Source organism: Phasianus colchicus, chromosome 2 (genome assembly GCF_987193195.1).
Source record: "Phasianus colchicus chromosome 2, bPhaCol1.hap1.1, whole genome shotgun sequence".
In the NCBI taxonomy this organism is placed as follows: Eukaryota; Metazoa; Chordata; class Aves; order Galliformes; family Phasianidae; genus Phasianus; species Phasianus colchicus.
In genome coordinates, this window is record NC_143437.1 from 61,559,780 (window position 1) to 61,587,777 (window position 27,998).

At 35.2% G+C, this 27,998-nt stretch overlaps 1 protein-coding gene across 1 annotated transcript in view; it reads left to right on the plus strand.

Annotated features, from left to right (window-relative positions):
• TBC1D32 (TBC1 domain family member 32) overlaps positions 1-27,998 on the plus strand; it is an 82,633-nt gene that overhangs the window by 13,354 nt on the left and 41,281 nt on the right. The window contains exons 13-23 of the mRNA XM_031610793.2: positions 247-384; positions 2,756-2,848; positions 3,097-3,239; positions 7,534-7,661; positions 8,624-8,825; positions 13,446-13,528; positions 15,172-15,310; positions 15,982-16,069; positions 17,522-17,640; positions 18,774-18,890; positions 22,520-22,608. Coding sequence (XP_031466653.2) covers positions 247-384; positions 2,756-2,848; positions 3,097-3,239; positions 7,534-7,661; positions 8,624-8,825; positions 13,446-13,528; positions 15,172-15,310; positions 15,982-16,069; positions 17,522-17,640; positions 18,774-18,890; positions 22,520-22,608 — 1,339 coding nt within the window. The remainder of the gene's footprint in view (positions 1-246; positions 385-2,755; positions 2,849-3,096; positions 3,240-7,533; positions 7,662-8,623; positions 8,826-13,445; positions 13,529-15,171; positions 15,311-15,981; positions 16,070-17,521; positions 17,641-18,773; positions 18,891-22,519; positions 22,609-27,998) is intronic.

A 27,998-nucleotide genomic window follows, 5' to 3' on the forward strand; every position in this document is an offset into this window, starting at 1 on the left:
TCACATTCTCAATATCTTTGAGCATGCTACCTCAAGAGGAAGATATCCTGTTTGTTCTTTTTCTTAATCAAATATTTTATGTCTGGCTTTTTAGAGACCACCAGTAGTAGCTTTTAATTATTTATACTCTTTGTATATAAAATGATCTACACGTACTATAAACACATTATAAGTAGTAGCCACCTATTGTACAGTAAATTAATATAGTCAAGTACTAATTTTGTTTTCTTTTTGTTGTTGTTGTAGATAATGAGCAGAAGTTTTTTTATACTGGATCAGAATTGCAGTACATCTATTTTGTTCATTCATTATGCCTTTTAGGCAGATTGTTGATTTATAAGCAAGGCCGAAATCTCTTTCCAGTACAACTGAAAAACAAAAAAGGTGAGAGGAGAGGTGATGAAAAAGGAACCTTTGAGCAACGTTATATTTATACTTACATATGTTTCCACTGCAATATTGTAGCTGTTACAAGATGAAGTTCTGTTTCAGCAATTCTGTGCCTGCCAAACTTTGGTAAAAGATGACATAGATAATTTTCAGCTTCAGCACTGTTTTTTAATCTTTGATGGATATGGTTGAATAGAGCTTTTTTTTTCCTGATACTTAATATATGTATTAATTTCATGTTGAAGGAGAGTTGGATCAGTATATGATTCAGTCTTTCTAGCTATGAGTAATATCTTTTGTCACGGCAGTTGATATAATTGTCTGGTGAAGTCCCTGGTGACTGGAAAAAGGGAAACATTACTCCTGTTTTTAAGAAAGGGAGAAAGGAAGACTTGGGAAACTACAGGCTGGTAAGCCTCACCTCTGTGCCTGGGAAGGTCATGGAGCTCCATGGATCCTAGAAGCTATTTTAAGCACATACGAGATAAAGAGGTGATTCGAGACAGTCAACATGGCTTCAACAAGGGCGGATTGTGCCTAACCAATCTGGTGGCCTTCTATGATGGAGAGATGGCTTCAGTTGATGGGGGAAGGGCTGTGGGATGTCATCTGCCTGGAATTCTGTAAGGCCTTTGACATGGTCCCTCACCACATCCTTCTCTCTAATTTGGAGAGGTGTGGATTTGAAGGATGGACTGTTCGATAAATTAGGAATTGGCTGGCTAGGCGCAGACAAAGGGTCGTGATCAATAGTTCTGTGATGGAGGCCGGTCACAAGCCGTGCCCCTCAGGGGTTGGTGTTGGGACCGGTGCTCTTCAGCATCTTCATGAACGACATAGATGATTTCATTGAGTGCACCCTCAGCAAGTCTGTGGATGACTGAGCGATACAGTCCATCCATTGGAAGGAAGGGAAGCCATCCGGAGGGACCTGCACAGGCTGGAGAAATGGGCCCGTGAAAACCTAATGAGGTTCAACAAAGCCAAGTGCAGGATGCTGCACTTGGGTCGGGGCAATCCCAGGTATTTATACAAACTGAGGGAAGATCTCCTTGTGAGCAGCCCTGTGGAGAAGGACTTGGGGGTCCTGGTAGATGAGAAGCTGGACATGAGCTAGCATTGTGCCCTTGCAGCCTGGAAGGCCAACTGTGTTCTGGGCTGCATTAAAAAAGGGGTGACCAGCAGGGAGAGGGAGGTGATTGTCCCCCTCTACTTGGCTCTTGTGAGGCCCCGTCTGGAGTACTGAGTCCAGGCCTGGGTCTCCCAGTACAGGAAGGATGTGAACCTCTTGGAGTGGGTCCAGAGGAGGGCCACTAAGATGATTAGAGTGCTGGAGCAGTTCTCCTATGAGGAAAGGTTGAGGGAACTGGGCTTGTTTAGCTTAGAGAATAGAAGGCTCTGGGGAGACCTCATTGTGGCCTTCCAGTACTTGAAGGGAGAATATAAACAGGAAAGGGAGTGGCTGTTTACAAGGCTGGATAGTGATAGGACAAGGGGGAATGGTTTTCAACTGAGACAGGGGAGGTTTAGGTTAGATATTAGGAGGAATCTTCATGCAGAGGGTGGTGACACACTGGAACAGGTTGCCCAAGGAGTTTGTGGATGCCCCATCCCTGGAGGCATTCAAGGCCAGGCTGGATGCGGCTCTGGGTAGCCTGGTCTAGTGGTTGGTGACCCTGCCCATGGCAGGGGGGTTGAAATTAGATGACCATTGTGGTCCTTTTCAACCCAAGCCATTCTATGATTCTATGACTGGAAAGAGAAGTGCTTGGAGATTTCACATGTGAAACAAAATCAGTACTTCAAACTAAATATAATTTTACCAATTACTCTGAATTTGACTTAATTATATAATAAAACAGTGCAGAGGGAATGATCGGTAGCTATGGAACAGAGGTGTTAGTAAGTACAGGAGAGATGAGATGGAAAAGCCCTTGGAAGTGCAGAGAAATCTACGTTTAATGATACACAATGTGATAACAGTCATAGCTTTCCATTACATTAGCATCTCTGTTAATCCAATATAGAATTAATCGCATTTCTGGATAGCAGTATTTATGTCTATTAAAGATTTTTCATAACTCCAATTTGAGGATCAGACCTTAAGAGACCCATTATAGGAAGTTGTGAGGAAGAAACATCCACTCACTGAACCATTTTTTTCATTTATATATTATTTGTATAACTCCATGTAAGCAATGATCTTTTGACAATACTTACTTTTTTCTCTCCCCTACAAAAATAACAATCTCATCCTCTAAGTGTCCTCTGCTTCATGGATACCAGCCCTTTCCTCACAAATTTATAAAATTGCAGTCATATTTGAGTTTCCAGAGTGCTTTTTTTTTTTTTTTTTTTTTTATAGATTGCGTATCCCTAACTGATCTGTTGGTATTATTTACTCAACTTATTTATTACTCTCCAAGTTACTCAAAGGAGGCTTTGACAGCACATACAGGTAAATCTTTTTAATGTATGCTAAAATGTATAATAATAGCGAAATCTCTGGTAACATTTAAAGAAATAATAATTTGGGTCTGTTTGTTGTGCAGATTTTTATCATCCCTTACTCTATAAGGTTTTCTCCCTCCCTCTAACTGTTAAACCATTGCTTAAAGAAAGTGTTATACGTATGTAGCCTATGTAAATACTATATTAATGTTTATGTAATTTAATACATATATTCATAATTCTTGTGTTTGACAGACAATTATTCTCCAGCAAGTCTCGTTATGGAGATTCTGCAAGTGTTTTGTGATCAAACAGGGTGTGCTACTGACTGTTTATATACAGATGCAGTGATGGATGCCCTACTTAAGCCTCTTCAAAGTTTACTGAATGGTACAGAGGTTTGTAGTAGTCTTCAGAATAAATTTTGAATGTGTAGTATATTATATTTTTAGTATTTTTTTCAGAAAATTTATGTTGTCATGTGGTAACTCCAATAGTATTTTCTACTTTAGCTATTACAGTAAGCTTAAATGATATATATTGTCATTATCCTTTATCACTTAATGTCATTATCATTTGTCATATAGTTTTCTTCAAATCTTGTGAATAGTAGAAAAAATTGAACTGTAGTGAGACCATTCCCTTTGGAAACTTTTTTCTTCCTATGCTTTTTCCTATTTTATATGTTATCTTTGTAATCCACTCTGTCTGCTATTTAAAAGGAAACTTACTTTTTTTAATTTCTAAATTTGGTTGACAGGTTGAAATTAAACGTTCCCAGTAATTAGTGTGGACAAAATACATAATGCCATGTGGAAGATTACAGTTTTCTGAATTGGTAAAAGGAAGAGATTTAAAAAAAACACTCTAAGATCTGTACAAATCTTGTGAAATACTGTCTACCTTTAAGTACTTGAAAGTTTAGTTGAACTTGCCTTGCAAGGAGGTTTAAGTTTCAGCTTATCCTATTGTTTTTGTTTTGACAGCATGCTTTCATTGCCTTAGGTAACTATAAATCTCAAGAAAGAGAAATTGAGGACCTGCATTAAGAGCCTGAGCTATGGTATTTGAGAGAAATTAATAGCTGAGAAGTTTTTAGTTTCCAGATACTCAGATGTGCAAAAGACAGTCTAGATTCCTAACTTTACTATCTCATCTAGGTTCTTAATTTTTTTAATACCCTCCTGATTATTATTTTTTCTGAGCAGTTTGTGAATTTTTAGGAAAGATTTTTCGTATTAAGGCATATCAAAAATATTCCTGTGCTTACAGTATTTTCAAATATTTTAAAGCATTTCTGTCTATAATGTTTAAAACTATAGCGTTGAAAATCACGTCAGTACTCTTAGTTCTTTTGCCAGTGTCTCTACTGAGTTAAGTAGCATCACTTACACATTTTATTTTATATTTATGGATACTTTTCAGAATTAACACTTCAAGTTGTCATGATTTTATTGCAGACTGCAAAAAATGTAGTGCACATTTTTTGAAGGACTAAAAATTGTTAAGCCTGAATACTCTGTAGACACTAATTATCATTACATTTTAAAAAATAGTACTAAGATGATAATGCATGGATTGGCTGAGATGGAGGGCTGGGTAGTCTTCCAAGCAGTCTTTATGGTCTCATTGGATTCTAAAGCATAATGAGAGACAAATGTATACAGTAGTAATTTTTTGATTGGTAAGGTAGTAAGTCAGTCTTTAACAGCTCTTCATTTTCTCTTTTTTTATGTGATACCCAGCTGTCACTCACAGGTAGCTGAATTCTCACCAATTATAAGAAATCATGCAATTTAATAACAGATTTTTTGAACAACAACAACAAAAAAACACCATCAAGTCTTATTTAGGAATATTTAATGCCCATTAGCTGTAGCATGCTATGTATGTATTGTGAATCTGAAAAGTGCCATGTTTCTTCTAACGAAGGTACAAATTATTTTGTATCCAATCTGGCAAACCAACAACTAGGAAAGATTGACAAAGTTAGGATAGCCTTCTCTCTTTTACCAGAATTGTAATTCTTGTTTCCCAAGCAAACCACTGGCACTTTGTAGACACACAGACACACCCATGAATCCAACCTTGTAATGAAGGATGTGGCTCTCCAGTGCTGGATTGTGGCTGTCTCAGATTCTGAGGCCTGCAGCCGCGTGCCTGGCTTCATTTGAGAATGGAAGGCATTGGAGATGCATACAAAGCTCCTTAGCTGCACAGTGGGCCTAATGAACCATGTTATTTGGGCTACACATCTGCTTTAATTAAGAGTAAAGACTTTACCTGTTAAGCAGTGTGGTATTGCATATCTCCAGTAGAGAGAGAAAGTTGGTGACTATGAGTAGGAATTGTCAAAAGGATTTGTTTGTGAGCAATATTTTTGACTTTTTGAGTTCTATGGTGTCTGGGTTGCTGCTGAAGCATAACTAGTACAGAATATAGTATTCACATTGAAAATAGTGTCTTTTTTTCTTGCACAGGGAAAGCAAAATAGTACTATTCTGAAGAGAAAGTGACAGCATAGTGTTTTCCTTCTTTAAAATTTTAAACAGCCAAATGCAGTAATCTAAAAATAAAATGTCAGTTCTTTTAACCCTCAGTTACAGAGATAATTTTAATGAGAAAAACCAAAGTCCTAATAATATTTATCTCTGATTACACTGACTGCTGGCATTACTGGTAAATTCCTTAAATTGTAAAGTAATAAGACTATTTTTCCTGGGTGCACTATATAATACACAGATCTACCAATGAGAGAAAAAACAGCAATGTGAAAATCCCGTCTCCCATGAGACCAGCGATCCCTGATGAATAACAGAGGAGTGGAAAGGATTTGAGCAGCAGACTTCAGCTTTAGGGTAGTGGTGCTCTGCTCTGACATACTAAGCATTTAATAAATGCCACTCAGAACAGTACTCCTCTTTAGCTCATCTTTGCCTAAAATTGATCTCTGTTGATTGTACCCTGTTTTCTTGGGTACAGCATCTGTTTATAAATCTGGGTAATTTGAAGTTTCTGGATGGGGGACACTCCAATTATCTCTTGACTGTATGTTCACAGAGTCACAAAATAATTGAAGTTGTAAGAAGATCTCTGGAGGTCTTCTGGTTTAAACAGGCTTACCTAGAGCCTCTTGCACAGGAATGTATCCAGATGGCTTTTGAATCCCTTTAAGGAAATGCTACAACCTCTCTGCGCAACCTGTGCTGTTGCTTAGTCACCCTTACAGTAAAGGTAATAAGTAAACATAGTAAGACTAAGGTGTACAGACAAGAACAGTTTTGGTGACCACATTTAAGACTCTAGAATAAGATCTGCAGAATCACAGCTTCTGTATACTGACAGATGCTGGGTACATATCCTCCCTAATTATCGTACCCCTGGGCTTGGCTGCCTATGGTAATGGAGTGAAGCCTTGAAGGGTATGTTTGAGAAAGCTCTGTCAGGAAGCCTCAGCAGAGACCACCCATCACCCCACTTCCAGCAATGCAGCAATGTCTCTGCTAAGAAGCCTCAGTTTGGTCTCAGTCCACCCTCCTCTCAGGAATGTTTTTAAAGTTTTACCTTCATTTTCTGCCTATACTGTGTTATAACAACACTGAAGCCATGCGTCCCATTGATTTGAACCCCAACCTATAGACAAGGCTTGGCTTGTTTGAGCTCAGATTTTGTGACCAGAACAGTGATAGCCTTGCCACTGTTGAGTTGCATGGTTATCACTGGGTTGTGACTAACCCTAGTTAATCACTGACTCAGCTTCCTAGCTTAACCTCAGACTTCCTTCATCTCAATGGAAGGGATCTGAATTGTTGGGTGAACCTGGTTGCCATCGCAAACCTTATCTACTCCTTTTGCTTGGGTGTGGAAGGGCTGCCTACCCATCTGATGGAGACCCACTCCCATCTGAATGCCTCTTCATCACTCTTATCTTGCAGTTTTCCTTGGAGAGCGACCCTGTGCTTGCTGCTCCCTGACAGATTCTTTGTGTGGAGTACTTGTATTTTGCTTGTCTACCATTATAATAATAAGTTCATTTACAAATGAGTAATGGCCTGTTTAGGACTGTTCAGGTAGGATAATCACGAGTGATGGTACCAGGCCAAACAGTCTGAATCCCAGTGGTAAATGCTCAGGCCCTCTTTGTTACAGCTCTGTTGTTCAGTGTTCTGACATGAACGAGAAATTGGCAGGTGACTTTTGTTTTGCTTCAACAGGGAAGGCTTCTGCATGGTTACAGAGCAAGTGGCTGTTTAGGCTTACCGCTGCTTAGATATGAGTTGGATGTGAAAGATCTTTCTGTGGGACTGGAATTCCATGTCTTGCCAAAGAGTTTCCAGTGCATATGCAGCAAAACAATAATGTGTTTCTCACCTTGACTCAGATACTAGATGGCTTATCAAGAATCTTACCACGTTCATTGCGGGAAAAGAAAAGAGTTTAGAAATGTCTGTTCTCTGTATTTTGTAGTCATTAGATTTCTGCCATAATCATTAAAAGTGGCAATTACTGCCTTCTGTGATGTAGATTTTTATGTGATGGCATTTGAGCATAGGCTGCTTTCCTTTTGTTTAAACCATCCAGCAGACATCAGAAAGGTGACCTTCATTCAAATTCTGCATATATAAGCCAGACTTGAATAAACAGCTTTTACTAAAGCAATGAATTTAAAACTTTTTTTTGGCTCCCAAACAGGTATTTATAAATTGCCTTGAAACCACTTTAATTGATGTTGCTGATATTTTGGCAAGGATTGCTGCTGCAGAAGATGGTCTTTCTGTTCTTCTTTATGGAGGAAATAAAAACTCTGCAAAAGAAAATAGGTAAGAAGACATTAGTGAATAACATTAGTGAGAAATTTAATGAATTTCACTATGAAGAGGTACTGAGTTTTAAAGAATTATTTGTAGCATATTTTGTTTGTGTTTGAAGTAAAAATATCTCATCATCAAATAGGAAGTGCATTTGAGAATGTATAAGAGAGAGATTTATGTATATAACCAGGTAAAATCACACTTCTAAGAAATATGTGAGTTGCTCCAAAAGTAATGCCTCCTAGTTGTTTCCATGGAAACTACAGCAGACAAATAGAGCACTAGAACACTGCTTGAAAGAGAAATTCTCAACTACAGAACACTACATTTCAATATTGCCACCATGATTAGCTATGTATTTTCACCAATGATGAACAAGAGCCTGCATGCTGTGCTTGTGAAGGTCTTCATGGCTGTACGGAATGTAGTTTGTCTTTCACACTACTGCTGAAGCACATTATCTACCCACTGTCTCACTATGCAAACATCCACTGTTTTGTCGCCATAAACATTCAGCAAACATTGTTGAATGTCAGTAGGTGCAATATTTTCTGCATGGAGGAATTCAGTTACACACTTTTGCTTCATAAACACTTCCACGTCAGTCACCATTTTTGTCAGATTGCCCCTCTGCTGCCATCTGTAACAATACAACAGAACATAATGGAATGCTGATGGGAAGCTTCAGCTTCAAAACACAGTCTGTGTAGTTCACAGCCATTTGGGCTAGATGTTAGACAGTGGCTGCATATTTGTTTTATGTGGACCACTAGGTAAAGTAAAATCACTTGCTTTACATCCTTTATTTGGATTACTGTTGGAAGTATTAATATATTGGACTCCTCCATAGTGGGTCATAATTTCTTTCCACTACTCCTAGAAAAATTTAACTAAGCTCTGACAAAGGATTTTTTTTCAGGGCTCGCTGAAGACTACAAACCAACATTTTAAAAGTGTTATTTTATTTCCAGTCCTACAGCTGTTCATATAATTGTTCAGTTTACAAAGAAACTTCTTCATGACGACATTTCTCTTTTATCTGGATCCGAGCTTTTGCAAGTTGTTAAAGGAGCTTTCATTTTTGTATGTCGTCAGATGTACAGAACATGTGAAGGCCTGCAGATGCTAATTCCTTATGACTTACATGAATCAATTGGAGAGGCCTGGAAAAAGGTAAATCTTATTTTGGACTGGGAAGTTTAGAAAAATCTTACTTTGAGAGGTTTAGCTTAATGTGACAGTTTTTCCTTAACGTAGATTCCTCTTAAGAAGTGAGATAAGAATGCTTGGAGTTGTTCTAAAAGTGAAGTTCTGCTTTTCAAAATTTCTTTCTGTATGTAAACGTAGCAGCAGCTTAAATTGAGATTTACATGTCTTAAGATTAAACCAGGAATTCTGAAGATGTATAGGTAGGCCTATCATTCATCGATCAACTCCTTTTTAAATGTTGTCATTGATGCTAGAAATGTTCACTATCTGTCTGCTTGGATTTTAGTAAAGCATTTGATGCTGTTTCTGTCAGTGTTGGAGAAACTGGTTGCTCATGCCTTGAACAAGTGTCCAGTTATCTGCATGAAGAGCATGCTGGACAGCCAGGCTCAAAGAGTCCTGGTGAATGGAGTTCAGTCCAGTTGGCTGCTGGTCTCCAGTGGTGTTCCCTAGCAATTGGTACCAGGGCAGATTTTGTTTAACATTTTTATCAGAGATCCAGATGGAGGAGATCAAGTGCGCCCTCACTGAGTTTGCAGTCAATAATAAGTTAGACAAGACTTCCTACTTCACAGTAGGAAGGTTTTGCAGAAGGATCTGCATAGGCTAAATAAGTGCGCCAAGTCCAATCTCATGATTTTCAACAAGGGTGTCAGGTATTGCACTTGAGTTGTAACAACCTCATGTAGAGGTACAGTCTTGGGGAAGAGTAGCAGGAATGTTGTCCAGCAGAAAAGTACCTAGAAATGTTGGTTGGCAGCTGGCTGAACATGAAGTCAGAAGTGTGCCTGGTTGGTCAAGAAGGCCAATGCCATCATGTCAGAAATACTGTGGCCAGTATGACTCAGGAAGTGATTTATCCCTTTGTACACACCTGAAATACTGTGCTTGGTTTTGGACCCCTCACTACAGGAAGGATATTTGGCTACTCAGGTATGTGCAGAGAAGAGAGACTTAAATATTTGGCTTAAATGGTTGGCTTAAATGGTTAGATGCTACTGAGATATTCTCAAAGTTGAGGGGTTATTCTCAAAGATGAATGGTCTGAAAAACAAGATTTTTGAGGAATGACTGAGGGAATTGGGGTTGTTTTGTATAGGGAACAGGAAGCTGAGGAGGGGCCTCCTTGCTGAAAGGAGGTTGCAGTGAAGAGAATGTCCAGCCTCTTTTCTAAAGTTTTAAGTGATAGGATGTGAGGAAAGGGGCTGGGGGAGATTTAGACAGTATATTAAGAAGAATTTTTTCATGGTCAAGCACCAGAACAGTTCACCCACGAAAGTGATGGTGTCCCCATCCCTGAATGTATTTGATAAGTGTGATTGATACTAAGGAACGTGGTTAAGTGATGGGTTTTGGTAGGTCAGGTTCGTGGTTGGTCTTGGTAATCTTGGAGGCCTTTTCTAACCTGTGGATGATTCTGTGATTCTGTATTTGTCACTGTCTGCTAGAGATCTAATCTTCATTCCTAGTCTGGGCTGTTTTGTAAAGAAAAACTCCTCAGATGTGATCTCAGTATTTTTGAAGTTAAGCCAATTAGTTTTGGTGGAAGATAGAAAAATATTTGACAAATATTTGACTTAAACGATTGACTTAAATGGTTAGATGCTACTGAGATATTCTTAAGAGACTGTAATAAGATGCACAAACTGGAGTTTTTGTGTTATCTGTGTGTGGATACATTATGTAGAGTGTACACTTTCACTTCCATCTGATTACTAGTCCAATGCATTTTCTGCTGGAAAGATCATGGGACAACCGTGAAGACTGTTCTGCTTTCTATTATAAATTTACTGAACGAGATATGTAGATCCCTGCTTTATTCACTATTTTTTTTCTATTTTTATTGCTCCTATAATTATATGCAGTGTGAAAATTCTTACCAATTATTATGTAGGTTGTTCTGAAAGTAATGCCTTCTATTTATTTCCTTGGAAACTGCAGCAGGTGCAAAGAGCATAATGACAGTGTTTGATAGAGCAAATTCTTAGCTACAGAACATTGCTTTTCAACACTGTCATCATGATCAGGTACCCATTTTCATCAATGATGATAGGCCTGCATATTAGGTTTGTAAAAATCTGTGTGGCCATCCATAATGTGGCTTGTCTTTCACACATTTCACACTGCTGAAATGCACCACCCACCACCTCATTGTGCTCACATCCACTGTTTGGTTTCCATAAAAGCTCAGCAAGCATTGATGAATGTAAACAGGTGCAATTTTTTCTGCATGGAAGAATTCAGTTACGCAGGTTTGCTTCATATGCACTTTCATGTCAGACTGTGCATCTCCTGCCATCTGTAAAAATGCAACAGAACACAATGGAATATTGGTTGGAAGGTCCAGCCTCTGTTGTCATATGACCAACATTAGTCTCTGACATCAGGGGCCAGCATAATAAAATAGAAGGCGCTACTTCTGAAGCAGCTCTCATATCATTGTTAAGATGGAAGTATGACACCATGTGCTGCTTGCAAAAGCAGTTTTCAAAAAGTTCACAGTGAAGTAAAATTCAAACAGATGTTGAAATCATGAAAGTAACTTGGGCAATATTCAGATAACATACAAAACTTCAGTTTTGGCTTCAGTCTAAGCTGAAACATTGTATTTGAACTATGGATACCAAAATTCTTAGTGGAAACAAACAAAATTAAGCTGTGTTACTTCACTTTATATTGAAAAACGGAATCCTTTCTCCCACCAGCCCCCCTCCAATGATTGTGAAATTTTTTCTTAGAGGAGAAGGATCAAGCCAAGCTGGAAATAAAAATTGACAAAAGACTAAAGACTTTTTTTGGAAACAAGGAAGCAGGGAAATGATTGATTGCAAGGGAAACAGGATGGAACAGCTATTCTTGCCAAATGCTGTATGCTTTAATTATGCTTAGAAACGGTCACAGTGTATACTAAGGCAGAAAATATCAGATAAAACATGAATAGAAGACTTAAATCATTAGCTTTTGGATATTTCTCACTACTTTCATGTAAGGGTATTATCATGAAAGCATAAATTTTGATAAAAAATGAAATATTATAACTATAATTATTATATCACAGGAAATTCAAATTCCCATTATAAAATGTTGATTTTGAAATTTACGTTCTTCTCTGCGAGATTTTTATTGAATTATAGAGTTTAGTTCAATTTAACCATGCTGTAATTTGTATAACTCAAAAATCTGTCTATTATTTTTATGCTTTCTTGTTATGTAAGCAGTCAATCTTACTTGAACTAACCCGTTTATCTATTTAATGTTTATCACAGTCAGGCTGGCATATGCTTTTGATGGGCATTTCCTGTTATTTGCTCTAAAGCATCTCATCAACCATGCATTTTCAAAATACTTGTTCTGCATATTAAAAAAGCTTTATTATGATACAGACCATCATTTAGACAACTTGTTTTGACATACAAAAGGAAAATAGCATGAATGCTTAGAATTAAATTATGAATCATTTAACTGACAAAATTCTATTTCTTCACATCACTTTGAAGGTCAAAAGGAATCTGCGTATTCAGGACTTCAGGAATCAACATTTTAGTAAAGCAAATTCTCTCTGCCATATTAATGATTTTTTATTTCTGTTGTTGTTTAATTTTAAAGCAGCTACATTTTTTGATCTTGAGTAAAGTAAAAATAAAAATTACAAATTCTATCCAAGCATTTGTTACAGGTGTTTGAAAGATAGACTGATGATTTGTTTACATCTGCCTTGCACGTCTTTGTGTTTTAAGACTGATGGAGAAAAAAATTTTTCATGGCAAATCTTAGTGGAATTCTGAGACAGAAGCTAGCATTTTTGTACAGATGATGATAAAAGGGAAGTTTAACAGGTCCATGACATTAATTAGTTTAATATAGGAATGTTATGTGTATGTATTAGATTATAAGAGAATAATTCCACTGTGTTTATTGAAATTAATGACTACTCTCATTTGAATGGTAAAGTGTACTCCTTATCTTGAGAAACGTTGCTAAATATAAACTGTTTTTCACAAATTATTTTAAAACAGCTTTTTAATTAGAAATCTCACCAAATATATGTGTTTGTTTATACACACACATACATAAAATCTTTCTTTGTAACGCTATGTATACCCATGCCTATATATAACATTTAATATAATTCATAAATAAAATAAAATTTGACAGAATTGCTCAATAAATTTGATACTGTGTTATTAGTTCAAGAGTCTGCTGTTTCTGTTACTTGGGACAGAAGCAGAATAAAATGTAATCTGTTTTATTTTTTTGCTTGAAAATTTTTCTACTTGGGAGTCTAAGTAAAAAGTGGAAACAAAATATTTTTAAAGAGAATTTTTACAATTAAAGAAATGTAATAGCTTTAAGTTGGTTTACATATGAGGGGAAAAAAAATAAAAACAACACAAAGAAAGAGCATTCTGAAATAAAAAAAAATGTCAGTGGTATGGTATATTCTGTAACGAAGTCTAGGCTACACCCTGATCCCTGATATTTTTTATGTATTATGAGAAGAGAGTGACCAGGATTTGGAATTTTAAAATGGAATAAATAAGCAGTAAGAGGGGTTGTTTATTATTATCGTTATTTATTTCACAGGCAAGTTTGCTTTCAGAAAGAGTACCTACCCCTGTAACTTGTGCAGACTCCACATTATCAATAAGTCTGGACTCAAAAAATATGTAAGTATGTTCTTTGATATTTGAATATGTCCAAATATGAATGCACACAATTACTTTATTTGGAATTAAGCATGTTTTTATAACAGTGTGTATTTTTTAGGAATTCTTCCAGAAGCATAATGTGAGTGATGTCATCCTAGGATGTGTATCAGTTGAGTCACAAAATTGTTCTTGACCTTTAATGACTTTTTTGGCTCACACAGTTATATCTAATCTATGTTAAGCTGACTTACAGTTGAGCTGATTCTCTTCGACTTCAGAAATTGGTTTGAGGAAAATGTGAATTAGAAAGCATAAAACAAAATAGCTGTCAGAATTTATCTAATGGCTTTGACATAGTGTTAATTTAAAACTCTTTTTCTGAATGGTATCTGTGCTGTCAAAACACTGTGCAGCAAGATTGCCTTAATTCTTGCTCAAAGTCAAGTATGTGTTAAGATTGATGTCCTTGCTTTTGTACTGAAATATAATGTGCCTTATAGATATTTGTGCATTTATTATTTGGAAGCATGCAGACATCTGTGAGTCTGAAAATTCAGAGTGATGGTAAAGACCTGGTTAATCAAGCAGATTTTCTTGTTTATAGTTTACCATAGATTTCATATACAATTTGCAAATATTCCTCGACAGTTAATACTCTAATGGTGGCTTGCAAACTGGTTATAGCAGTTCAAAATTAGTGATAGAAAGAAATTCAGAGATGTAGAACTGTGAGTAAAGAGGCTGTCACTAATCAGTACCTGTGGCATAAGTTGCAATTTTGTTCTGTCATCTAGATTTTTCATTTCTTTATGGAATAAGTCAAGCTGATATATTTCTAGGTGAAATTTTTGCTACTGAACATGACATGGCAGGCATTAGGAGAAGTGTTTAAATTTTGGGGTAATGGCTGATTGCTATGAAAACAGCTGCTTGCTTCTGTTAGTGATAGGAATCAAAAGTGAGAAATGAGAACTACAAGTGAGAAAAAAAGTGAGAAAGCAAGTGCTTTTAGTGAAGGAGAATCATATGATTCTAGTGATGCTTGCAGCTATTGTACTTTGTCAAAGGACGTAGAATTGATTCACTTTTGTTTTGGGGGTACAGACTGTTTTGTAGGTCTGAAGATATCATATTTGATTCTTGTGATGGCTGTCATTCCTGAAATGTTTGTAGAAATTGTTTTCCATTTACTACTCTTAGTACAGGAAGCTATTAGAAATATGGAGCCTTATTTTTATAAAGCTGTACTAATTTCTAGCAGGACCTAGAATGCAAGTTTTTATTAGTTCCTTATAGTGTTTTTACATCAGTGACAAATTCTGTGCCAACTTTGCCTATTTGTAACTGCCACAATAATGCCTTAATAGGCTTGTCCAGGGTTAGATAAAAATCATAGCAGCATGTAAGGATGATATAGATCTTTTGGGTTCCCCATTGCATTATTTTGTCTATTCTGTACTCCTTCCTTACTGTCTGACCTATCCTTCTTTCAGGATAAGTTTGGATGTCTGTGCAAAGTAAGAGTCTGTTACATACAACTTTCCCAAATCTATTTTTTTTGTTGCTGTTTAAATGAGAAACCTTTTGATTTTTAAATTGTTTGTTTGTTTTTAAACTAGTTTTAATTTCTTTTTTTACTTATTATTTTCCTCCTCTTACAGTGCATTATGGGAAGAAACTTTGCTAGATGCCCTGCTAAATTTTTCAGCCACACCTAAAGGATTATTTTTGCTTCATAATACTGGGACCATGAGTGACTGTGTGAACTTTATGTTCAACAGTTTATCAAAAAAACACCAGGCAAGTGTTATTGGGCAGGTACAGTGGTTTTATTCTTTTAATGATGATAATAACATGAAGAAGAAATATCTTAATAAGAAAATAAATTGAGAAATCATTTTGTAATTTAAATTTTAAATTGTAGATCTTCAAGTTTGATGTTAGTGACCCATACATTTAATTTTGTTGGATGTTAATCATCTTAAAATTCCAGTATATGTTATTTATTTTTCCTGACTCTTTTCTGTAAAGTTTTCTTGTTCTTTGAAGTTTTCTGTTTTTTTTTCTAGACCATGTAGATAGGTGAAATCTAAATATGCTAGGCTGCACTTGAAATTCTAACGTGTAACCAGAGATCAGATGGTATGCATTTCTTGGAGAAAAAATAAAATGTCACGTACATCTAATTGAATATGCAAAGAACATAATAATACTGAAGCTTTTATTCTTTGATGTTACATCTCCCAGCCATTGTATTTTTCATTTTAATTTTTATATGATTATTTACTTGATAAGGAGGTTTGGTTTGGAATCTGACCCTGGCAAGACTGTAGAGCATAATATATGAACTGTTCAAGTCTGATGATACAGTGGATTAAATTCTGTAAACAAGTGTAGGAAAAATCAATAGTTGAAAAGATTGTTTGAATTTTATGCCCTCTGACATACTGATGTTGTACTGTTTCTAACAGACAAATGAACATGAAGAATTTGATAATGGAGTGATTGTTGCACAAATGGCGACAACACCAACAGCTGCAGTAGCTCTACAGAGTTCAGGTAATTTTAGGAAAGATGTTATTATGAGTAGCTAGATGCCGTAGTTGAGCATATTGGAAAAAAAAAATAAATGATGAGAAAGATGCTAAAAATGATGACTGTGTGAAATAATTATGCAGTATTAGCAAAGGCTGTTTAAATGCCTGTTAATTAATTAATTAATTTTCTTGATGGAAATTTATTCTTTCAGGCATTTAAGGAATTCATTTATCTTGATATCTTTTTTTCCGTACATTACATAAAATCTTTACTTCATTGGTTTGGATTTCTAGAAATTTCATGTTTGTACATGAAGATGTTGAAGACTTCTTACCAAAAAAAAAAAAAAGCCATTAATAATTTGCAAATACTTCTTACTGATCTGCAGATCAGAATTATGAGGTGTTGGTTCCTGTAATTTGTATGCATTTTTCCAGGGCTACTGACAACTTAGAGTGAGAAACTGAACTAAATGTCGTATACTGGAGTGTCACTGACACTCTTGCACAAGGGTGAGATGGAAGTGAGTCTTTTTTTGAACTGATGGTTTTTCTTACGTGTCAACCCATACCAGAAAATTCCTTCAGAGTTGTGCTTAGAGAAATCAACTGTTGTCAATTAGATTGTCATTGTGTTAACTAGATTCTTATCAATAAAGTAAAGCTTGGCTGAAATACTGATACAGAGGCAGGGAAATTCTACCAATTCAGGAAGCTGATTGTTAGTTATTTGTTATGCCTCTGGGATCTTTCAGAAAGCAGGGAGCAGATCTACTTGAGTAACTCCATCTGTCCTGATTAAGGTTCTTAGCCAGCTTGCTTCTTATGGCCTTCGGCATCAAAGAAAAATGGTTGGCCAAGGATAATCTGCATTGATTTTTCAGTGTTAAGAGCAGGTTGGGTAATGTCTGTGAAGTTTATACTTATACAAACTTTATGTTTGTAACTTACACTTGGAGATTTTAAAGATAAGTGGCTATTTCTCCTCCTTTTTTTTTTTTTTTTTTAAAGCACATTGAACATTTTAAATTCAGCCAGTAATGTTTCAGTCCTGAACTTTATGTTCTGCCATTTTCATTCCATAACTCATCGATAAAATGTGAGTAAGTACAGATTTACAGTAAGTCACCAATAAAACCACAGAGCCAGTGCGAGCTAAGCCTCAATCTGCAGCAGTTAACTTGTTCAGGAACATCAGAAGCTTATTTACATGGAAAACATAATTTATATAAACATCATCGTCTAGTACAGTGTTCTTTTCAAACTGCTGCTGTAGGTTTTAAATTGAATATAAGCAGACTACTGTAGAAAGGTAGCTTGACCAAAGGATTGAGACTAGAAGGGAAAGAGTAAGTCTCCGGCAGTCTGTCTTGAGAAATTTTAGTGAATGTAGAAATGTAGAAAATTTTGAGAATTTGAGTTAGAATTTTGGTGTAAAATTTTTTCTCATGGCTAGAACAAATATTTATTTTAGGGTTTATAAAGGCATTTGTAGCTGAACTGTGGGCTCTTTTGGAGTGTGGAAAAGATGATGTGAGGATAACTCAACCCAAATCTACTCCAGTTGACCCTATTGACCAAAGCTGTCAGAAGGTGAGAACTTTATTAATAATCATCTTTATTGGCTATCTTTGATAGCTTTTTTTATTGTAACTATACCTACTTTTTGGTGTGTGAGACAAAATTGCTCTAATATGCTAGTCAAATAATTACCGATTGCAAAAATTCTTCTGTAGCATGGCAGGTCATAATGCTAAAGATCCATTTAAAGATGATGTAATAAATGACAAGAATGACAGAAATAAGAATGTTAAAATTCTGGCTTTCATTTAAAGTCTCCAGTTACTGTAGTAAGATCAGAGAGAACAGTGTGTTTTAGAGTATGCTGTATCTCAAAATTTTATAATTACATCATAATGCAAGTATTACAATTTTTAGAATAATTCTAAAGTTATTTCCAGAATTATCATTGTCTACCTGGACTTGTGAAAGCATGGTCCCACACCACTTCCTTATCTCAAAACTGGAAAGACATGGATTTGAAGGCTGGGCTATTAAGTGGATTAAAAAAATGCTTGCATGATCAAAGCCAGGGTGTTGTTGTCAGCAACTCTATGTCCAGGTGAAGGCCAGTCAGAAGTGGTGTCCCCCAGGGGTCCATCTTGGGACCAGTGCTCTTCAACATCCTTGTAAATGACACAGACAGTGGAATTAAGTGTACTCTTAGAAAGTTTACTGGTGACACCAAGCTGAGGGTTGCAGTTGACACAGTAGCAGGGAGGGATGCCATCCAAAGTGACCTGGACGTGCTTAAAAAGTGGACACATGAGATTCTACTGAAGTTCAGCAAGTCCAAGTGCAGGTGAGACAAGTACAGAGTGGAAGAAGAGCTCATTGAGAGCAGCCGTGTGGACAAGGACCTGGGGTTCTGATGGATAAAAAGCTGGACAGGAGGCATTCTGTGATTCTATATCTCATTTATTCCATTGGAAAAAAGTTCAACTTTCACTAAGCCATCCACTTGTGAAATATGATAATTTATAGACATTCCCCAGAGATTACTGCTCTTCTAGAATGTGTGTATACTTTTGCAGTCTAATTTTGTAAGCTCTGATTATGTCAATTTATCTCCAAAAAAAGATGAATTTAGAAAGTATTTAACATATATTTGTTTATGCTTACCTGACTAACAATCACTTTTTTCACTTTTGTTTATCTTTCTCCAGTCTTTTCTATGTCTGATAAATTTGCTCACTTACCCTGCAGTTTTTGAGCTACTGAGTAAACAGGATATACCAAATAAACCAATGTATTCACACCGTGAAGTACCCACAGACATTATTGTAAGTATACTTTTTATTTTGAAAAAAAAAAAAGTATATTTTGTTACTATAATAATAAAATAAGTTATAAAGTTATATAAATTATTTCTTCTCCTTACTGAAAGACTTCAAAATTTTCTGCATTTTGTGATATATACAGCATGAGGGCAGTATATGCACATATCAATTCATGTTAAACAAAATTTTCATTTTGAATTGCTGAAGATAATATTTTATGCCCAGTTTAAAGATCTTACTTCTTTGCTTGCATAAAGATGTGTTTTCCATGGATTGAAGTGACATACATAAGTATTTCAGTATGCACATACAATTACTTGGTAGAAAATGCTGGAATATGTTGATAGTTTTTTTTCTATAGTATAATGCTTTATCATACTGTACATACAAATAAAGTAGAAACACCTCAAGCTTTCTTAATAGTACAGATTGGAAAATTACTGATTAAGGCGTATTTCTGTCTTAAGAAAAATTATATTACCATGGAATTATTTTGTGTTACTTCACTCATCAGACAGAATCCATTTCTTCTTCCCTTCTGCGAAGCATAGGTAAATTTAATCTGTGACCTTGAGTGGCAGTTGAAATTAGATCTTTGCTAAATGAGCTACCACTTTTAATTGCTGTTGCAATTTAATGTTTGCATATTGTAAGCTCTGGATTGGTGACAGCTTAAGTTGTTATTTAGATAATGTATATCATAATTGTGTTATGTTTGGAAGTGATTTTAATAGACTTTTTTTTTTTTGTAACACTGTTTTGGTGATTTGAGAAGCAAATGGGGTAAAACATTTCATTTTTTTTCAATCCACTCATTATTGGCATATACGCTGCTCAATCATAGGGTAATGTAAGGCACCAGAAGCAGGGGAGATGTATGCTGCAGGTGGTAAATACCTAAGAATTTTCATACCAAGGTAGATCTTAAGTAGTGTTTTTCTTTGTTTGTTTGTTTGTTTCCCTTTGGTTTTGAGGAACTACCTCCAGTTTCGTCGAATTCTAAATGTTTGTAGTAATAGCAATACTGATACAATTTTTGAAATTCCCTGAACAAATTCAGATAAAGAAATTTTGAATGTGGCTTGTCTCATTTAAGTACTTTGCAAAAGTGTGTAAGTCTAAGTTAAAATCCTAAGCTTGTATAGTTAACACAAGAGAACCAGGCAGTTAAAGGGGGATGTTCATCTAATATATTTAGTATATATATATTTAATGAATTTAATATCTAATATTTAATATGATATAAAAGACAATATGTCTTTTAATCATGTGACATCACCACAGGATCTAACTTGTAATATTTATGCTGAACTATATTAGATATTGTGCAGAACTTGATCACCATTATATGCTCTTTATTTCTTTAAATATTTAAGCATTTTATCCTTCTTTGTATTATTGGCTAACTAGTTACATCATTGACTGAACAGATTGTCAGTTGGGCTTTTAGTACTTTCAGCTGTTTAATAATAAAAGCTTTTGATTTTATGCATTTAGGAAAATAGATATGACGTATGCATTTTTTTTCTAATAAATACTATTTTGTTTGATAGTTTTCTTAAAACTAAGTTTACCATATTAAAATATTTTAGAAAATGGAACAGATGAATCAGGGTCCTTCTGCCTGTCTCCACTGTACATTTGAGAGTTTCAGCACATCAAAGGGAATATAGCTTGGAAAATACCCTCAGATGAACTTTTTCAATGATTATGGAGAATCTTAATATAAGATGTAATATTTGAGGAGTCACCTACTTTGGATACTGATTTGTAATATTCAGGTTGTGTTTGAGCAGTGCTGATTAATCTGCACGTTTTTTGAGTGAAATTTGTGTTGGACCTTGTTCTCTCTTGCTCCCAAGACAGGATATGGTCTGTTTCTAAATAGTCATGGAATCATAGAACGGTTTAAGTTGGAAGAGACCCCAAGGATTGTCAAATTCCAACCCCCCTGCCACAGGCAGAGCCACCAACCCCCAGGTGTGGTACTAGATCAGGTTGCCCAGGGCTCCATCCAACCTGGTCTTGGGCAACTCCAGGGACAGAGCACCCACATCTTCTCTGGGCAGCCTGTTCCAGTACCTCACCACTCCCTCTGTAAAGAACTTCCTCCTGATATCCAACCTAAACCTTCCCTCCTTGAGTTTAAAACCATTCCCCCTAGTCCTGTCACTGTCTACCCAAGTAAAATGTTGATTCCTCTCCTTTTTATAATCCCTTATTAAATACTGGAAGGCTTCAATTAGGTCTCCTCTCAACCTTTCACAAGGGCCCACATTTCAAGCATGTTGAGGTCCCTTTGGATGGCATCCCTTCCTTCTAATGTGTCAACCGCTCAGCTTTTTAGTAAGGTCTGTGGTAAGAGGACAAAGGGAAATAGTTTCAAACCTGAAGAGGGTAAATTTAGAGTGGATGTAAGATTTTTTTTTTTCAGTAAGAATAGTGAAGCACTGGAACAGGTTGCCCCAGAGGTGTGGAAGCCCTGTCTCTGGAGACATTCAAGGTCAGGATGGACCAAGCTCTGAGCAGCCTGATGCAGCTGTAGATGTCCCTTTTCATTGCAGGGGAATTGGACTTAAATGACCTTTAAGGGTCCCTTCCAAATCAAATGATTCTATGAAATGTATGAAAATCTTTAAAACGTAAACAAATAATCACTTGCACTACCAGTTTTATGAACAGCTTTGAAGCCTAAGTCAAATTGTTTTATTGTGACTTTTATTGTGAACCTGTTGTATAGAAATCAACTGTTCTCATAGTCTTCTGCCTCCCTCCATCCCCCCTAAAAAAAGAACAAAAAACAACTAGTAGGGTAAATATAATTTCATTATTATTTAAAATAAGATTATATGATTGTTTTTTAATTAGACAGTTAACTGAAACAAGTTCTAGTTTTCTTTCTAGTACTGGGAATTTTACTTGGTATATTTAATTTTCTCTGTTTTGAAATACAGAACTCTGGCTGCTTTTAGAAAACATGCATCTTTTCTCTAACTTGATATTGAAATGACTCATTGATCTAACCAGTTGAGTAGTAACTCCCTCTGCTGTCTCTGAGACCATACTTTTTAAACAGGGTAAAATAAAAGTTGAGATTTAATTGACATAAAACAAAGTGCAGAAGGGGTTCTCAGGTTTTGTTTCTTACCATATTATATGCCTCTGAAAAGATAACATCAGTGAGTTTTTTAATGCATTTCTTATTATTATAATGAAGTTACTGCTTCAGAAGCAGTTTGGATATGCAGTAAAATAGGGAGATTAAGAATTAAGTTGAATTTATGAAAGAAGTAGGAAGCATTTTAGACATTTAAAAAACCCAACAACAGTTTAACATTTGTGTTGTGAATTAATACTAAATAAGAGGATATACTGATATGTTAGGATCTATTTGTATGCTTAATGATTTTTTTTCTTTTACTAATTGTAAAGTCCTAACCTTGTGTATGGTTTCATCTAACCATTGATTTTTTTTTTTTTCTTCATTTCTGGGGGGTAAAGCACTTCTTACTGCAGATATAAGTTAAAATATGTTTAGTTTTATAGTAAACGTTCCTCTGGAACTTTTATCTTTATGAAAGATGGAGGTTGTTTTTTGTTTTTTTTTTTTTTAATTTGTCTTTCTTTGGCAGAATATCATTGACAGAATTATAATTTTGAACTCAGAAGCAAAAATTCATTCCTTATTCAATTATGAACAATCGCATGTCTTTGGTTTACGGTAAGATGCTTATTTTTTTTATTCACTGGTTACATTAATGAAATAGTACATAACATGCTTGAATGTGTTGATTCTGAGAAGATAATATTGTTTTGCTTTATTATTCGTGAAGGTGAAATTCTACCCCCGTATCCTCTCTTTTTTTCTAATGTAAGAAGATTGAATGAAAAATGTTCTGCAAAATGAAAATATCAACTTTAATCTTACTACCTGTAAATGGTTATATTGTAATACAGTAATCAATAATAGAAATTGAATGTTGTTTTTTTGTTTAGCTGTTCAAAAAGAATATGTTACATCCATTGTGCTTTAAAAAAAAACAAAAACAACAACAACAACAAAAAACCCAACCCATACTAAAGTATTAAAATAAGCAAAGTATTTTATACCACCAATTTTAGCAAAACTGATTTTGAGAAAATTGCTATTGGATGATAAATGTTTCAAGAACCTGAAGGAACACTTAATCTTAGAAAGTGTGAGCTGAGCACGACAGTGAGAACATATTTAAAATGCTTTGTAATATTTTAATATACATATTACAGATTCAGCATTTATTGAGTTTTTTTCTTTTTTCCGAAGATGAATATATGAATTGTTTTTTTCTTGTAAAGTAACATTAATTGAAATTAAGTAACATGCAATTGAAATACAAACTGTCTTTGCAGTATGGAAAATGTTGATAACTTTGCTTGTGCAGAATAGCTGGATAGGTTATGCTTAGTTGAGTACTGCGTTATTAGCTTTCTGCAGCTATATCTGTTTTTTAATATCATGGTAATACTATTTATTTCATAATATATATAAAGAAACAAAAGATATAGTGTAATTTCCTGCTAAGGATGAGTATAGAGGGGATGAACAGTGGTAGAATTTGTGTATTTGTCCTGTGAGTCAGAAGTTATAAATGCTGTTTTGGAGAAATCAGTAATTAGATAGAAACAATCAATTCTAAGATGTTACTTGAAAAGTAATATGCTATTAAGCATTTAGGATTATCGTGACTCTGTAAGAATCTTGACAAAGCTCGTATTCATTTAAATGAAGAAGAAGAAAAGTGAAATGTTTTAAAGTTTAAAATAGTAGATTGCATTTAGATTGTACCTTACCTTTCTGAGGTCAAAGAACAGATTTTTTTGTACCATGATATTGGGAAATCTTTTGGTTATATGCAAAAATTAATAATTGAATCTGAATGTGTAAGCAGTTGACTCCTCTGCTAAAGAAACAGGTACAAATACATAGATCATGCAGTGAAGTTGTGTTTAATGGTTACAGTGTTTTTAGCATGGCTTCTATCATGTGAAGTAACAGAACTATCCATAACAACACATACAAGAAACATAATAAATTCATCTATTATCACTTAAAATAAGCCATATTGTTAAATAGATAAGCTGAACTTTAGAGGTCACTATGGTAATGACATTTTCTGCTGAACACGAGCAAAGGAAAAAAACAAGTAAAAATACAGAGAATGTCAGATATTCCTCTTTTCAATTCATATTGAAAGCCAAACTGCCAGATTCCGGTGTTGGGTTTTTTGTTTTTATTGTTCAAAAGCCCTTTTCCCTTTTTAGCCCTTTAATGTTTTTCATGTAAAAGAAAGGAAGATACAAGTCTAGGGATTCTAATATAGGCCTATATAAAAAAACATAATGTGTGTTTCTAATGATCTAATGGTTTCCATGAGCATGTGGGACTCACTATATAATTTTTTCCCCAAATAATAGAGAGTTAGCACATACAATCCTTCTAATACGAAAATTCAGCTGCCTGCGCAAAGAGAATTTAACCTATCATGTAGTTATTAAAAGTTCCCTATTGGTATAATACACAAATTCTGCATTAATCTGGTATTTGCCATGCTTACCATATTGTTTGCATTAAGACTTGCTGGGAAACCTTAGCCTATTATTTTAATATGAGAAGTATACAGTTACTTTTGAAACTGTGCTCCATAAACTTTTCTGTAAACCCTGCTGAGTATGAACTTGTGTTCTGAAAAGTAAACTTCGTCTCATTTAGTTGTTATGGTCTTGACCAAATTCCATCCAGAATATCAAGTTCATCAACATTTAAATCAAATGCAATATTAGAAGTTGAACAAGTCTAAAAATTTAGACAGCTAATGAGAGCAAAAGAGCTACATTTCTCCTTGCTGCTATGTAGAAATAAAATATTTAAATGTTTGTGATAATTGCAACACTGAAAGACTGAATGGCTTTGTCACAGTATGATTTTTCTGATTTTCCACTAAATTTAATAATAATAGTACAACCAAAACCGCCTTCTTTAATCTGTTGCAGTATTAAATATCCATGTAGGTTTTTCTTTATGTAGTCAGGTATTGTTGTACTGTAGGTGGTCCAGAGCTGAGTGCTCAGCTTCAATTTGTTGAACTCAGAGATTGTACTCTAACCTCCTGTAAACTTCCCTATTGTTCAAAAGTGCTTTTGTAATTTACAACTCCATTTTTTTTTCATGTGTATACTGTACTTCAGAGATTGAATATTGTTTTGTTTAATAATTGTGTAACTATATAGAATTTAAAATATGTAGTTGTTTTCTTAGCTAATCTAATGTCAAAGCCATAGGTATTTCTATTTATCTTTTTAATGCTAAAATTGCATTTTTAATGATTTTTTTTGTTTTGTTTTGAGTAAATATAAATTCTAAACTACTGTCTTGAAGGGAAGTTCTGTAAAGTCAACTTTTGTTTCATGCTCTGAGGAGTAGTGTCCATACAACAGGAATCAAATGAAAAAATACAGGGAAGCTAGATAAGAATTTGTATAGCCAATATCTCTTACTGTATGAAGAATGTTTCCATTTGTCTAGACAATGCACATTGTGATCAAAGTAAAATACTCAGTTCTGCAGATAGTTATCCTAGTGTAAGGTTATTTACTTATTTTTTTCCTAATTCTCAGCTTGGAAGTATTTTGTCCTGAGAAGCTTCTTCAGAAGTTTCACAAACACAGATGGGTTATTGTTTCTGGGCTTTTAGCAGGTCATTTCTGACTGGATCCAGAAAGATCTATGGTTTCTTAAATCTTGATTTTAGAAGCTTAACTCTTGAAGTTTCAGGTGTTCTCAGGTGTAGTTTTCTAAGGATTCTTCCAGATGTCTGTCTCCTAGTCATGGGTTAAACAGTTACTTGCTTGATTCACAAAGATGCTAGCTACTCTCAAGGAAAGATCAGGTTGGGATTTAGGAAGAGGTTCTTCATCAAGAGGGTGATTACCCAGTGGTCATGACCTCGGGCTGCTGGATTTCAAAAAGCTTTTGGCTGATGCTCTCAGACATAGTGTTTGAATATTGGGTAGTCTGTGTGGAGCCAGGAGTTAGACTTGATATTCCTAGTGAGTCACTTCCAACTTAGGTTATTCTGTGATGCTATGGGTGAGTGACATGAATCCTACCATTTGGTGATGGAGCAGTGGAATCCAAGTATGCGATACTCTGAACTGAAATTGACATAAAAGCACAAGTAATAGAAAAGGGAATTCACAGCAGTAATCTAAGTAATACATTTTAATGTACGAAGGCTGCTCTGAGAGTATTGCAGACTATTTTGTTACATAGACCCCTGATGTCAGAGGTAGAGTCAGAGACAGTTTTCTGTGGATTTTGGAAAGATGCTGTATTGTTAGTTGGATTAAAGCATGGCAAAATAACAAATTTTTACCTTGGATTACCAGCCATCCAATCTCAAAAAAGTGTGTATACTTCAAAATAAGTTCAAAGATGTTCCATCAGTGTTGACTTGTATAGAAAGGAGAAAACAGAGAAACAGTGTTACTGAGAGTAGGCATAGACTGTGGGTAGTGGGAGGGGATCTAAATGAGCTTACAAACAGCTTTGCAAAAATCTTCTTTAAGGGAGCATGTTCATCACATGTACTATTCCTTAAAAGTGGTTTCTTTTTTTTTTTTTTTTTCTTTTTCTTTCCCCACTATCTCCTTTTTTTTGGCTATAATTCAGTAGAACTCCTTGATACTGTGAAGTTAGATCTTTAGCACATACATTCAGAAATAGAATAATATTTGTTGATAGTGCTGCACTTGTTCACTGAAATACCTCACAATAGTAGATATTAAGCAACAATGACAGTACTCTGTTCAACAGTTTGGATTTGTGAAGGAAAGTACATGGAAAACTCAGAGTCATGCTTTTCTTTACACAAATTGCAGCTGTTTATTTTAAAGACAGAATGTGCTTATTATTTAGTGTTAGAGACTTCTGAAAGCAGTGTATTTTATAAAATAATAATTTAAACAGCAATAAAAAGATTTGATTTAGGCCCATGTATGTCTGAAAAAGGAGTATTTATACAGCACTCTGTATAATTCTTCTAAAAGTGTTTATGTAGAATTAGAGACAATTGTAAATATTAGTCTTAAGTCACATGTTCATCAATATAAGATTCAGGTTGTGGATCTACAGAACTTACTGCAGGTAGAAAAGGGGTATTGGATTATTAGCTTCAGTTTTGCGTAATAAATACTTTTTCTTCTTGTTTCATAATATAGTTAATTTTTTTTTTCTTATAATACTAATTTTTTACTTGCTGAACTACTTCAGGATATTATAAAAGAAGCATTATATTTAGTTAAGTCTCTCCAAAAGTAATGCCTCTTTTATTTCCATGGAAACTACAGCAGATAGAAAGAGAAAAGTAACACTATTTGAAAAAGAAAATTCTCAACTACAAAGTGCTGTTTTCAATATAGTCACCACGATTAACCATGCAGTTTTGACAGCTATGAACAAAGTCCTGAATACTGTGCTCATAAAAATCTGCACCAGTGGAGGTGAACCACTGTCTCTGTCACCACTGCTGAAATACACCACCCACCATCTCACTATGTTAGCATCCACTCTTTGGTCTCCATAAGCGTTCAGCAAGCATTGTGGGGTGTCAGTTGGTATGGGGTGTCAGTTGGTATGATGGAGGGATTCAGTGACACACATTTGCTTCATACACACTGACACATCAGATGCCGTTTTGTCAGGCAGCCCCTCTGCTGCCATCTGCCATCTGTCACACTACAACAATATAATGCTATTATTGGCGTGAAGGTGAAGCCTCTACTGCCATACCACCAGCATCCATCTCTAATGTATGTGGCCAAGATCATATAATAGGAGGTATTAAGCTTGGTGCAGCTGTCTTTCTGTTATCCTACATAACAAGAAAGGAAAAGATTTATGAAAGAGAATTTTAATGGCTTATGCTGTATTGACATGAAAATCAACCAGTCTCTTGAATTTTGCCTCAAAATTAGTCAAAACTGAGAGACGAACGAATATATGATTGTTAGGCGTGAGATAACACAGGGCTTTTAGGAAATAGATGTACTAAGCACCACTGCATTCTTTTCACT